Source organism: Pantherophis guttatus, chromosome 8 (genome assembly GCF_059756535.1).
Source record: "Pantherophis guttatus breed Tessera chromosome 8, ASM5975653v1, whole genome shotgun sequence".
Classification (NCBI taxonomy): domain Eukaryota; kingdom Metazoa; phylum Chordata; class Lepidosauria; order Squamata; family Colubridae; genus Pantherophis; species Pantherophis guttatus.
This window is the reverse complement of record NC_142070.1, coordinates 78,887,089-78,902,170: the sequence shown is the minus strand read 5'-3', so window position 1 is coordinate 78,902,170 and position 15,082 is coordinate 78,887,089. Positions and strand designations below refer to the sequence as shown.

Below are 15,082 nucleotides of genomic sequence, written 5' to 3'. Positions count from 1 at the left end.
TAGTGTGGGTTTTAAAGGGAAGCAGCAGGTGAAGCTAAGCAGAATCACATCAGATACCTGTACAATTAGCACAGGGGTCCCCCAAGGCTGTGTGCTCTCCCCACTTCTCTTCTCTCTCTATACCAATGACTGCATCTCAAACGATCCATCTGTTAAACTACTGAAGTTTGCAGATGACACAACAATGATCGGTCTCATTCGAGACAATGATGAATCCGCATACAGACGGGAGGTTGAACAACTAGCCTCGTGGTGCGACCGGAACAATCTGGAACTGAACACACTCAAAACCATAGAAATGGTGGTGGACTTTAGGAGAAAACCTCCCATACCTCTCACAATACTAGACAACACAGTATCAACAGTAGAGACCTTCAAATTTCTAGGTTCTACCATATCTCAAGGCGTACAATGGACACCCAACATCAAAAACATCATCAGAAAAGCACAACGAAGAATGTTCTTTCTGCGCCAACTCAGGAAGCTCAAACTGCCCAAGGAGCTGCTGATATAGTTCTACCAGAGGAATTATTGAGTCTGTCATCTGCACCTCTATAACTGTCTGGTTTGGTTCTGCAACCCAACAAGACAGACACAGACTTCAGAGGATAATTAGAACGGCAGAAAAAACAATGACTACCAACCTGCCTTCCATGGAGGACCTGTATACTGCACGAGTCAAAAAGAGGGCTGTGAAAATATTTACAGACCCTCGCATCCTGGACATAAACTCTTTCAACTCCTACCCTCCAAACGAGGCTATAGAGCACTGCACACCAGAACAACTAGACACAAGGACAGTTTTTTCCCAAACGCCATCACTCTGCTAAACAAATAATTCCCTCAACACTGTCAAACTAGTTAATAAGTCTGCATTACTATTAATCTTCTCATCGTTCCTATCACCCATCTCCTCCCACTTATGACTGTATGACTGTAACCTTGTTGCTGGTATCCTTACGATTTATATTGACTGTTTCCCTATGACTATCATTAAGTGTTGTACCTTATGATTCTTGACCAATGTATCTTTTCTATTATGTACTCCGAGAGCATATGCACCAAGACAAATTCCTTGTGCGTCCAATCACACTTGGCCAATAAAGAATTCTATTCTATTCTAAGACAAAAAGAAAACGCACTTCCTTCCGTCTTCGACAAAATGCGGGCTCTCAAAAAGCTACTGACACTTTGTCAAAAGACTCTTATTTTATTAGTCGCTGAACTGACGGGAAAAGCTTTCTCAAGATTTATGGTCTTTATGACATGTATTTTTGCATTCCCGCTTATCCATGCACTGTGCATGGATGGGAAGCTGAAAATAACAGGGTGGCATCTGAAGAGGCTACAAAAATTATGACAGAAGATGAAGAGTAAAGATGTTGTTGGGTTTTTTTGCACCAAAATACATATAGAGACTCGCTGATGGTTTGACTGCACGCAACCTCCAAAAGGCCAAGAAATATTTTTCCGAGCTCCAAACCTTTCCGTCAAGTCAACCGGAGAACCATTGAAATGGACAATTTCTGCCTGGGGAAAGCGGTACATCGTTCAGCGAAGTTGCAATTAATGGCGCTCACGTTTATAGGATCATAATTACGTTTCAAAATTAGCAGGCTATAAAGAAGACATATAGGCGGTTAGAAGGAAGAAGGCCGCAGCCGTTTCTCGTTTTATGTTCTCACATCAGCCAGGGGGAAAAGCAGGAAAATAGTTTAGTTATTAGCAATGACCCAGCCAGGATGTCTGTGAAGTTAAGGCTTCTGTACATCTGCCTAAAGAAGTATTTTACTGATTGGAATTCATTAGAGGAAGATTTTATTAAGGATGCGGAAGGCATTTTTCAATGCACATTTCAAACCATCTTATTTATTTCATGAGTATCTCTTGAACTGATTAATTAATATTTGAGAAGACAGCAGTTTGGATTACTGTACACGTAGTACCAAAACACTGTGGGGTCCTTGGTTCTCTCTGAGCTTCATTGTTCTCTTGCAGACATTTAATTACCCAACTAGGCAACGTCATCAGTGCTGGTAGGGAGGCTTGCTCTCATTTTATCTGTATACTAGCTAGCCCTGTAAGTGTTGGTGACAGTCGTCTTGATGGGGATGTTTTAAGTACAACTTTAAGAAGTTTTTTTTTTAAATGGAATAAACAGCCAGAGAATAATCAAAACTTTGATTTTAGAGTGTTACCAACGGGCTAAATTTAATCTCAGGTTAAATTTGTAATAAGGTTTTGGAAATAATTATGAAGAATCCCACCCTTTTTATTTATTTTTTTCTTCTATTTTTTAAAATTCATATTTGTTTTTTTAATTGTTAATTATAATCTTTTACTTACTAATTTACTAACACAAATGAAAAAAATGACAGTTGTAATAAAAAAAAAAAATCAAACCAAACCAATGTTATAATCTAAAACTAAGCTACTATTAAAAGTAATTTAAGCTTAAACTAAGAAAGAGCATAACTCTGCTCTCAAAATTAATACGTAATTAACCAGGATGAGCCCCGGTGGCGCAGTGGTTAGAATGCGGTATTGCAGGCAAACTCTGCCCACAGTTAGGAGTTCAAGTCTCACTGGCTCAAGGTTGACTCAGCCTTCCATCCTTCCGAGGTGGGTAAAACGAGGACCCAGATTGTTGAGGGCAATAGGCTGACTCTGTAAACCGCTTAGAGAGGGCTGTAAAAGCACTGTGAAGTGGCATATAAATCTAAGTGCTGTTGCTATTCACTATTTGACGTACAAATGTAAATGGAACAATGCAAGTACTGGCCATCCTTCAGATTACAACAATAGCACTTAGACTTATATACCGCTTCACAGTGCTTTTGCAGCCCTCTCTAAGGGGTTTACTGAGTCAGCCTCTGGGACCCCAACAATCTGGGTCCTCGTTTTACCCACCTCGGGAGGAGGGAAGGAGAAGTCAACCTTGAACCGGTCAGGATCGAACTCCTGGCAGTGGGCAGAGTCAGCTTGCAATACTGCACTCTAACCACTGAGCCACCACGGCTCTATAAATTATGGTAGTTTGGCTCTATAAATTATAAATACAGGTAGCTCTTGACTTACGACAATTGAGCTTACGACTTACAACTGGGCACCTCAGAACCCCTCTGCAGGAAACAGATTTTTCTTTAAAACATTCATTTTGATATCTTGGTATTATTTATATAGAAAGAGACTATCTCTCCGTAGCAACCCTAAACCGGTATATTTAACAGCGACTAAAATCTAGTAAATACAACACAATCTATATATGCCTGCCATCAGCATTAAATGCTGATCTGATCAGTAGTCCTTGACTTACAACAATTCACTTAATGACCATTCAAAGTTACAAAGGCACTGAAAAGAGTGACTTATGACCATTTTTCTCACTTACGACCGTTATGGCACGCCCATGATCATGTGATCGAAATTCAGATGCTTGGTAACTGATTCATACTTACGACCGTTGCTGTGTTACAGGGTCATGTGATCCCCTTTTGCGAACTTTTGACAAGCAAAATCAATGGGGAAGCCAGATTCATTTAACAACCTAACTTATCAACTGCTGGGATTCACTTAACAACCGTAGCAAGAAAGGTCATAAAATGGGGGCAAACCGCACTTAACAAACGTCTCACTTAACAACAGAAATGTTGGGCTCAATTGCGGTCGTATGTCGAGGACTACCTGTAATTTATTGATGTTCAAAGGAAAATAACTTTTCCACCCAACGGAAATGTTTAATTTCTGTATATTTGTAATTTTCGATAATGTTTACAGCATAAACATGTTGCGTCCCTTTCTGGATCGGGATGCCTTACGCACGGTCACTCATGCCCTAGTTACCTCCCATATGGACTACTGTAATGCTCTCTACATGGGGCTCCCCTTGAAAAGCACCCGGACGCTCCAACTAGTCCAGAATGTAGCCGCGCGGGTGATTATGGACGCAGCTTGTTACGCCCATGTAACACCTCTCCTACGCGAGCTGCACTGGCTCCCGGTGGTCTTCCGGGTGCGATTCAAGGTGTTAGTTATCACCTTTAAAGCGCTCCATGGCTTAGGACCTGGGTACCTACGAGACCGTCTTTTGCCACCAATAGCCTCCCACCAACCAGTTCGTTCTCACAGGGAGGGACTACTCAGGGTACCGTCAGTCAAATTATGCCGACTGGCGACTCCCAGGGGGAGGGCCTTCTCTGTGAGGGCTCCAACCCTTTGGAATGAACTGCCTCCGGAGATACGGAATATCCCTGATCTCCGGGCTTTCCGCTGTGCCCTCAAGACCCTGATGTTCCAACAGGCAGGGCTAAACATATGAACATGTGAATGATTTTTTAAATGTTATCTAATTCTGAGTTTTATTTAATTGACCAAACTAAGTAATAATTTTAATTAGCAATTTTATGATGTTTGTGTGTCTATATTTTTCTTGACTGAACACCGCCTTGAGTCCTACGGGAGAAAGGCGGTATAGAAATATAATAAATAAATAAATAAATAAATAAATAAATAAATAAATAAATAAATAAATAAATAAATAAATAAATAAATAAATAAATAAATAGGTCGACATGTAATGGCTTTGCCCTCTTTTTAAACCACCAGTCCTTGGCACAATATTAACGTTTGCACGATTAAAGAACAAAGGAGGTGTAATACATTTTAGTTCATGTACTGAGCCATACATAATTAATCTGTTCAATGTTCAAACTGCATTCTAATGATAGCAAGGACTGTCCATTTCTTAGCTAAGGCTAACTGAAGTATAAAACATACACTCATATATCTGTATCATATACAATGACCAAAAATCAAATAAAAATATACATTTTCTCTATAAAAATAGAATTAAAATAAATAAAGTACAGTACTAGAATGCAAATATACTAGGATAATGGACTTTCAAATGCAGTTGTAAGCTACTTAGCCCAATGATACTTACTCCCAGGTAAACGTGGATACTACAGCCACATAAAGTTACATATTTTTTTTAAAATAAGTGACAAAGAGAACTCCGGCTATATATTCTCTACAATGTGATGTCTAATCTGGATTCAGCTTCAGCAGGAGTCTGAAATAAATCCTATATTACACTCCTATTCTAAAACCCAGCAAGGACACACACACACACAAAAAAAACCAACCGTCATAAATACCGATCCAGATTACAATCAAACAACAAAATAAACCTCCAGGGAAAATATCTGGCTGCTCGTTTTAGCCCTTTCTTTCTTTCTAAAACCCTACACATTCATCTTAAGTCTCTTTTTTCAAGGCGTTTTGAATACAGATGAGCCATTGCTCATCTGTATTTACTCAGGCAGATTACTGATTAAAATGTAAAAAATAAATAAATACATGTTTAAAACGCTGGCGAGCAACCCAGAGTTTCGGCTGCCCAGAATTTTTGCAGCTTTTCAATGATGGAATGAATGAATATATATATATATATATATATTAACGTTGGGGGGGGGGGTTTGCAAACAACTACCCGGCACAGCTCGTTCTGAACAATGAGAAAGCAAAGCGACCTGCATGGAACGAGGGTTGGTACTTTTTCTTCTTCAACGGCTCCATCCTCAGCATCTGGAACCTCTAGCAGATGTGGATTCTGGATGTTCTCCCTGGTGAACTCCAAGGAGGGCACTTCCGATGTGGATGCCATTGGCCGAGAAAAGGGATCGGGCAAACCCTGTGGCTTGGACCTCTGGGAACCGAGAGATGCCAGAGAGGGAGGCAGGCTGTTCGCATTTAGAAACTTTCTCCCACCGGCAGCTGCGGGGTATCTTCCGTCCCAGAAGTCTTCTTCGCGACCGACGTTAGGATGAGGAGGGAGCCGCTGCTGCTGCTGCTGCTGACCAAACCACCTCCATCTGAGCTTTAAAAGCTGCTTCACGTCAAATTCTCTACGCGAGCCAGACATCCTCAGCGAGAGCAAGCAATCGTCTAGGCAACGGGCACAACCAGCGGCGCACAAAAGGATTGGTGCAGCCAACCAGGAGGAGAGAAACACATGGTCTCCCTGTACAAAGCTAGCTTGCTTTCTTTCTTTCTTTCTTTCTTTTTCTTTCTTCCTTTTTCTTTCTTTCTTTATCCTTTCCTTCATCCCTCTCCTTCCTTTTCCTTCCTTTCTTCCTTTCTCCCTCCCTTTTTTCCTTCTCCCTTCCCATCCCCTCCATCCATCCTTCCTTCCTTCATTCCCTCATTGCTAGTCCTTCCTTCCTTCCTTCCTTTCCTTCCTTCCTTTCCTTCCTTCCTTTCCTTCCTTCCCTTCCTTCCTTTCTTCATTCCCTCATTGCTAGTCCTTCCTTCCTTCCTTTCCTTCCTTCCTTTCCTTCCTTCCTTTCCTTCCTTCCTTCCCTTCCTTTCCTTTCCTTTCCTTCCTTCCTTCATTCCCTCATTGCTAGTCCTTCCTTCCTTCCTTCCTTCCTTCCTTCCCTTCCCTTCCTTCCCTTCCTTTCCTTTCCTTCCTTCCTTTCTTCCTTCATTCCCTCATTGCTAGTCCTTCCTTCCTTCCTTCCTTCCTTCCCTTTCCTTCCTTCCCTTCCTTCCTTCCCTTTCCTTTCCTTCCTACCTTCCTTCCTTCCTTTCCTTCAACAGCAGTCAGCATAAAGATTTGTAAAACCAACCAGGAAAGAAACACATTATCTGCCTGTATACAGCTTTCTTTCTTTCTTTCTTTCTTTCTTTCTTTCTTTCTTTCTTTCTTTCTTTCTTTCTTTCTTTCTTTCTCTTTCTTTCTTCCTTCCTTCCTTCCTTCCTTCCTTCCTTCCTTTTCTTTTTTCTTTTTTCTTTTCCTCCCTCCCTCCCTCAATAAGATTGCATCTAGATAAATTGCATCAAAGTTAGGAAATCCTCTTATCTTAAGAGGAGGAAAGCCTAATTGAAAGAAAATAATGCAACAAGAAAAACGCCTTGCTGCTTTTATCAAGAGTTAAAGCTACACAAAGGCAGGCACCGTGTTATGTTCTTGCCAGTGGTTTCATCCTCTTAACGTTACTTTTAAGGAGCCCTAGTTTTAATTTAATTTAATTACACATGCTGAAGGAGTGGGCTAGGGAGGCAGGGAGCTACGATTTTAAAAGCCAGCAAAAAATTTTGCTTTTGTAAAGACCTCGCACATAAAAACATACCATAATTTGAAATGAATTGATTGTAAGTCGAGGACTACCTGAATAATAACCTTTCAAAGCTTTTGAGGAACAGCTGACAAAAGAAATAACAGACCACAAAGCCACACAGAAAGAAGATGGAAGCAACTGCAGTACCTTATACAGAACACAGAGTAACAGAGTTGGAAGGGACCTTGGAGGTCTTCTAGTCCAACCCCCGATTCAGGCAGGAGACACTATACCCGTAATGACGAACCTATGGCACGCGTGCCACAGGTGGCACACGTAGCCATATCAGTGGACACGTGAGCTCAGCTCTAAGGTCTTCTGGGACCACCAGAAGTAGGGAAACAGGCTATTTCCTGCCTCTGGAGGGCCTGGAGGTGGAGGAAAGGCCCGTTTTTCTCCCTCACCTGGCTCCAGGGCCTCTCTAGGAGTCTGGGGAGGGCAAAAACGGCCTTCCGGAAATTGTCAAGCGGGCCGTTTTCGGCCACTGGAGGAGCTCCGGGGGGGGGGGGGGGGGAGGCCGTTTTTGCCCTCCCCAGACAGGCCCTGGAGCCAGGTGAGAAGAAAAATGAGCTTATCGGGCCATTGCGTGCCAGGAGCGGGGGGGGGAGAGGGGGGTCTTGCACGCATGCGCGGGATGCATAGAATTATGGGTGTGGGCACATGCGCACATAACCCCCCCACCCCACGCCTCCTGGCTTGCAATGGCAAAAAGGTTAGCCATCACTGCACTACACCATTTCTGACACATGGTTGTCCAATCTCTTCTTAAAACCTTCCAGTGTTGGAAGCATTCACAATTTCTGGAGGCACGCTGTTCCGCTGATCAATTGTTCCAACGATCAAGAAATTTCTCCTTAATTGCTTCTCTCCTTGATGAGTTTCCATCTGTTGCTTCTTATCAGGTTGGCTGACTCCTGGTGGGCCTGTGGCATTTGTTGTGGCTCCGTAACCGGAGCTGTGTCATCGGCAGGAGAGGACTCTGAGAGTGAAGGAGAGGAGTTGGCAAGGCCTCCCTCTCCAGGACCCTCCTCTCTGGCAATGCCTTCGGTGTCCGCCGAAGGGCAAGAGATAGGGCCGGGGCCAAGCACGTCCACGCAGCCACAAATGGACAGTGATGAGGGTAATGAGTCTTGGCTGGATCCACGCCAGCGTCACAGAGATAAGTGCGCGCAACAGAAGAAAAAGCGTGCCTGAGATTAGGCTGAGTCACTGGACCACACCCCACAGGATATAAAAGGGAGTGTGGTGGCCAGTCAAACCTTGTGACGAACAAAGCTGAAAGCTTCCACGCCATTCTGCATTGCCGGACTTTTTGCTATAGATGTTGCTGGATTATCTCTGGACTTGATTGACTCCGTAATTATTGAGCTGTTTCTTTTGATGTACCAGGAGTGGGGAGAAGTTATCTCTCCTCTTCGTAAATAATAAACTCTTGGCAGCAGCCACTAGGTTGTTGCCAAGTTCCGTTATCATAAGGAAAAGGATTTTGCCGGCTGGTTTGGTCTTTAACTCTTGAACGTCTGTTGGTGTGTGTGCATGTGGTTGGGGACAGAACAGGCATTCTCCTGGGAAACGCCTTTAGCTTTCTCCTGAAGTTTTCTTCAAAGATTGACTCAATCTTCTCCCTGTGGCCCAAGCTCTGAAGGAATAGTCTGAGAGGTTTTTGGAGAAGACTGAAGTGAGGCACTTTGGACAACTGCCTTTGATTTTGCATCACAAACTAGCTCCAAAAGAATCCAAAGTTTTCCTTGATGCAAAGCAGACCTTCAAAGCTTCATAGTACCCAAATGTTTTAAGTCCAATCCGGCAAACATCCAAACTATATCACTGCTACTTTAAACAAGGATACAGAATCTTTCTAGAGCAGAATCTCTTTGCCAAAAAATGGATAGAACTGAGCTATAACAGACCACAAAGTTTTGAGTTAAATTTTAATTGATTTTAAATTGGGTTGTTTTAAATTACGGCCAAAAAATATTTAATCATTTTAAACTGCTTTTAAATTTTGTATGTTCTGCTTTTATTTCAGCTGTTCACCGCCCTGAGTTCTATTGGAGAAGGGCGGTATATAAATGGAAACAAATAAATAAATAAATAAAATAAATAAGCTAACCTTTATCAATAGAAGAAAATATACATAACCCAGGATCGAACTGAGAAATCCCTGGTATTTTGCTTGCAAGTATCTTGCTTGCAACTAATCAAATATAAACTAAGCTTACATTAAACCTAAATAAAATATAAGCTAAGTAAAATATAACCCATAAACTAAATAAAAGCTAAGTATACTTTAATTCAAATTACCTTTAGTAAAAAATCAACGTAGCTAAATATTTCTCAAAATAATACTCTTTAATGCCAAAGAGGATACCTTTATGTTTGTGTCTATTCACGTAAAAATATTATGGCTTATTTCCTTTGAGATTCTCTCACAAGTCCGAATCTTCAGATCAGCAATGCCCATTAAAAAGTAACATTCAAACGGCAATTAAAAATCTGCATTTTAGTCTAAGCAACTTTCTACCCAAATATTTTCCGTAACAAATTGGTCCTTCATAAACATTCTGAAAAGTACTGAGGCAAATTTCAATCAAGTTAATATCTTCCATGTGTTTTCATTTCGTAAGTGCAAGATATATTTTGGACTACTCATCGTGTTTTACAAAGATTGCATCATTTCATGCAATAGTGAGTTTTTGGGATCAAGGCTTGGCCTGCACGTAGCTGCCATAGACAATTTTCTCCGTTCAAGACAATTTATTTCAGACTTCATGATCAAAACCATATTTACTTGACTACAAATTCCGAAAGAGAAAAAAAAAATTCCCAACCCCACAAGTACAAGTTAGATGCAATTAAACGTATTTAAATCGAGCAATTATAAGTTCCACTTACCATAAATCAAGTCAACTGTGTTGTATATTGTTCTATATTGCTAAACAAATTAGGGTATAACTATGAATTAGGATATAACCAGAGGCCATAAAATGTGTTTCATCCTCAGATTTATGACACGCTAGCTAGCAGAAATATGGGCAGACGTAACATGATTGCACATCTTTAAATGTTTAGTTTAGTTTACTGTCACGCATTGCAACACAGAATTTGGAACTGACATTAAAGATTCTTCATGGAATCTTACATATGGTTATTCAAAAGATAGTTTTGTGCTTCAAATCAACCTGAATCTAAATTCACAAGGGGGTTTGGTGCAGCATTTTTATTAGCATTTTTCTACGACCTTCTTATAGCTGAAAAGTGACTGATCAGAGCCCAGCCCTGGCTTTGTGTCTAAGGTAGGACTAAAATTCACCACTTCCTGTTTTCTAGCTTGGTGCTTTTAACCACCAGCTTTCTATTCAACAGATTAAGGTACGATAAGAATTAACATCCAATGAAAAAGTATATGATGTTGATGAGTTCCAGACAAAAATGGATAAACCTGAAAATAACCTATAGAACCAGAACAAAACCAATATCTTAGTTCGAGTAAGGTAGCAGTATTCTAGTATTTGAGGGGCTGCCAGAAAGAAGAACGGGTCAACTTATTCTCCAAAGCACAAGAAGACAAGAAACGATGGATGGAAACTAATCAAGGAGAGAAGCAACCTAGAAATGAGGATAAATTTTCCAACAATGAGGACATTAACCAGTGGAACAGCTGGCCTCCAGAAGTTGTGAATGCTCCAACACTGAAAGTTTTTAAGAAGATGTTGGATAACCATTTGTCTGAAGTGGTGTAGGGTTTCCTGCCTAAGCAGGGGGTTGGACTAGAAGACCTCCAAGGTCCCTTCCAACTCTGTTATTCTATTCTGTTTTTAGATTGCACCATTCACTTAGGTGGGCGCGAGCTCCAATAAGCTCCATAGGATTTACTGTTGAACAGAGCGTATAGGATGAGTTACTCCCATATTCAATCATCCTCTCTGTGCATCTTTAACTAAACGCTCTGCCTGAAAAAAAGACAGTTCAAATCTAAGTGTCAATATCACACAGGCACCTCTTCCCTGCCGTTAAAGCCTCGTACAATCTGAGTCCATCATTCCTGACCGAGTAAAATCAAATAAAGGCGCAGCAGCCAAGGAAAAGGATCCCTGCTGAACCGTTTTGCCCAGATTCTGAATGAGGATTATGGCTCATTCATTTTTAATTACTTTCATGCTGCAATTAAAATTGCTTCTCCAAATTGCAATTGCAAGACTCAATCCAAATGAGAGCTGCTCTGGATGCAAACTTTTTTTCTTTCTTTCTTTCTTTCTTTCTTTTTCTTTCTTTCTTCTTTCTTTCTTTCTTTCTTTCTTTCTTTCTTTCTTTCTTTCCTTCCTTCCTTCCTTCTTTTCTTTCTTTCTTTTTTCTTTCTTTCTCTTTTTTCCTTCTTCCTTTTTCTTTTTTCTTTCTTTCCTTCCTTTCTTCTTCCTTCCTTCCTTCCTTTTCTTTTTCTTTCTTTCCATTATGTTTTTCCTTCCTTCCTTCCTTCTTTCTTTCTTTCTTTCTCTTTTTATTTCTTTCCTTCTCCCTTTCTTTCTTTCTTTCTCTCTTTTCTTTCCTTCCTTCCTTCCTTTTTCCGTTTTAAAATGATCTTAGTTGGATGTTTTAAATTTGGCCGAATGATTGAATTATTTTAATAAGCTTTTAATTTTTGTTGTACATTTTTTACCATGGCTGTTCACCGCCGAGTCCCTCAGGAGAAGGGCGGTATACAAATATAATAAACTAACTAACTAACTAACTTCCTTCCCTCCCTCCCTCCCCTCCCTCTCTCTCTCTTTCATTTATTGGCCACCCATCTTACTACAAGGTGACTCTGGGCGGCTTACAGTACAGATAGTCCACGACTTACGACAATTCATTTAGTGACCATTCATATTGTTCATAACTGCCTTCCCTGATGCTTTATTTCCTTTTTTTTTTTGGTATTTATTTTGGAGGCTTTTCTATTCTAGGGAGCAGCGGTAGGGTTCAGGGTTTAGTTATTGTGGGCCCGGATCACAGGAAATTGTTGTCATTAAACCCTGAAGCAGGGGTGAAAGCCAGCAGGTTCTGACAGGTTCTGGAGAACCGGTAGCGGAAATTTTGAGCAGTTCGGAGAATCGGGAAATACCACCTCTGGCTGGCCCCAGAGTGGGTGGGAATGGAGATTTTGCAATATCCTTCCCCCTGGAGATTTTGCAGTATCCTTCCTGTGCCATGCCCACCAAGCCACACCCACCAAGCCACGCCCACAGAACCGGTAGTAAAAAAGTTTGGATTTCACCACCGCCCTGAAGCCCAAACCGATACCAGCTGGGAAGGCCTGGCCCAGTTGGTTCCTGTCCTACTGTTTATCCTGTATCCATGGATTTATTTTATTTTATTCAGTTTTATTCTTTTATTCCGTTAATTTTCGCATAGGTGAAGCCTACTCTTTTAAGTCAATACTCACCAAAAGCACCTTATAATGGCAATAACTGGTATCAAAATGCTGGAAAATCAGATGGCATCCTGCTCAAGCCTTCCTGGGGGACGGGCAGCTTCAAGATGGACAGACGATTCAATCTGAGAATGTAAGGTTTATAAAGCGATTATCTCAGTTTAGAGAGAGTTCCCTCTTGATCAATCCTCTTTGTAGTACACAACCTTCTTTTGGTTGTATACTTTTTTGTACTATGTTATTTCTATAGCGTTGTTTTTTAAATTATTTTTTACTGTTGTAAGCCACTCAAGAGTTGCCCTGTGGTCAGATTGCGCAGCCAATTAGCTGAATAAATAAAATATAAAATAAAACATGAAACACAAAATAAAGCATGAAATATGAAACAAAATATAACATAAAAAATAAAAGACAAAATAAAGTAAAAGACAAAATAAAGTAAAATATAATACCCTGTTTCCCCCAAAATAAGACATCCCCTGATAATAAGCCCAATTGGCCTTTTGAGCGCATGGCAATAAGGCCAAGTTCAAAAAAATATAAAACAGGGTCTTATTTTCAGGGAAACACGGGTATAAAATAAAAAAATAAAAAGATTAACATAAAACACAAAATATAATATAAAATAAAAGGTAAAATATAATATAAAAGATAAAACCTAACATACAGTATAAAATAAAAGATAAAACAACATATAATATAAAATAAAAGGTAAAATACAATATAAAACATACAGTATGAGGGCGAAGAAGGGCGGCATATAAATCAAATATATATATATATATATATATATATATAAAACGTAACATACAGTATAAAATAAAAGATAAAACAAAATACAATATAAAATAAAAGGTAAAATACAATATAAAAGATAATATGTAACACACAGTATAAAATAAAAGATAAAACAAAATGTAATATAAAATATAAAATAAAATATAGCGTAAAATAACAGATAAAATAATATAAAATATAAACACAAAATATAATACACCTTAAAAAATAAAATAAAAGGTAAAAGATATTCTAAAATAAAAGACAAAAGATATTATAAAATAAAAGACAAAATATGGCACACAGTATAAAATAAAAGATAAAATACAACATACTATTATAAAATAAAAGGTAAAAAGTAAAGAAAAAAGTAAACCCTCCCTTTTAGGGTCCAAATCCCTGAGGGCACAAATCAATGCACCCCAAAAACCAAACTTTGCACCCCAAATCCTGAGGGGAAGCGGGGGGGGGGTTGGGGGTGGGCAAAGGCACTCTGCACATGCTCAGGAGACCTCTGGTTCAGGATGCTGCTTCCTCACACACCAAAACTTTCTCCCCCGCCCCCACCGAAGGGATTTTTTTGGGGGGGGGTCTGAGCCCCAAAGTGGGGTCCCTCTAAAGGAAGCCCCCCTCCCCTCAGAGGACCCCCCCACTGAGGGGAAAAAAGGGCGGACGAGGCCCCCCCACCTCCACCCCGGATGCTGACCAGCCCTGCTTCTCACCTGAACCCCGGGGGGGAAGGGAAGGACCCCAGTCCCGACCCCAAAACAAACCCCGATTCCGACGACGAGCGGGAAAAGCGCCCCCTCCTCACTCCTCGTTGCCCCCCTCCTTCCCAGCCGCTCGGCCACGCCCTCTTCCTCTTGGGCCCGCCCACCGAGGCAGGGCCACAAGCCAGCGCCAGGAGGAAGTCTTGGCCACGCCCCCTTTCCTCCTCCGTCTCTTTCCTCGCCCCGCCCACCCGCCGCCTTTTCTCTGTCTGTACTCCCCCCCCTCCCTCTCCCTGCCACATCGAACGTCGGCGGGCTGCGCGCGCAGACTTTCCCTTCGCTCTTCCGAAGGGAAAAGTGGAAAGCTCCGGCGGGAGGGGCGGGGGAGGGAGAAAAAGTGGGAGGGGCGAGCGGGCGGCTGCTTTGTTTATTATTATTTTTTTCTCCTCTTCGGTTCGCGCTTTGCGAGGGAGGCGGGGCATGGGCTGTTCGAAAAAGCCGGCTGCTTTTGCGCATGAGCGTTTTAAAACAAAGCGTGTCCGGATCTGGGCCAACGGTTAAGCCCTGCCGGACTTCAACTCCCAGAATTCTCCCCCTTCCACCCCCGCCAGCCATGCTGGCGAGGGAATTCTGGGAGTTGAAGTTCGCAGGTTTTAAATCTGGTTTCCTAGTAAAATTTTGATTCGCATATGTGCTTGTTGCATCAGGAAACAATGTGGGCTTTTTCTATTTTCTATTCTATTTTCTTATTATTTTGCATCCCTTCCTTCTTTCCAGGAGAGTTTCTTCTGTTCAAAGTCTGCCTGTGATAGATAGATATGGATGGATGGATGGATAGATAGATAGATAGATAGATAGATAGATAGATAGATAGGGATGGATAGATGGATAGATAGATAGATAGATAAATAGGGATGGATGGATAGATAGATAGATAGATAGGGATGGATAGATGGATAGATAGATAGATAGATAGATAGATAGATAGATAGATAGATAGATAGATGATAGATAGGGATGGATAGATGGATAGATAGATAGGGATGGATAGATAGATAGATAGG

General features: G+C 41.1%; 1 protein-coding gene across 2 annotated transcripts in view; it reads right to left on the bottom strand.

Moving 5' to 3' along the window:
* KLHL5 (kelch like family member 5) overlaps nucleotides 1-14,256 on the bottom strand; it is a 42,567-nt gene extending 28,311 nt beyond the window's left edge. The window contains exons 1-2 of one of the 2 annotated variants that reach the window (XM_087875430.1): nucleotides 14,031-14,256; nucleotides 12,544-12,656 (exon numbers count right to left, since the gene is read on the bottom strand). Coding sequence is in view for 1 of the 2 variants with exons in the window: in XM_087875431.1 (XP_087731557.1) it covers nucleotides 5,532-5,923 (392 nt within the window). In the remaining variant the exon portion in view is untranslated. Of the gene's footprint in view, nucleotides 1-5,531; nucleotides 5,964-12,543; nucleotides 12,657-14,030 lie in introns of those variants that run through there. The other variant, XM_087875431.1, reaches the window with a different exon arrangement.
* Nucleotides 14,257-15,082: the final 826 nt, after the last annotated feature.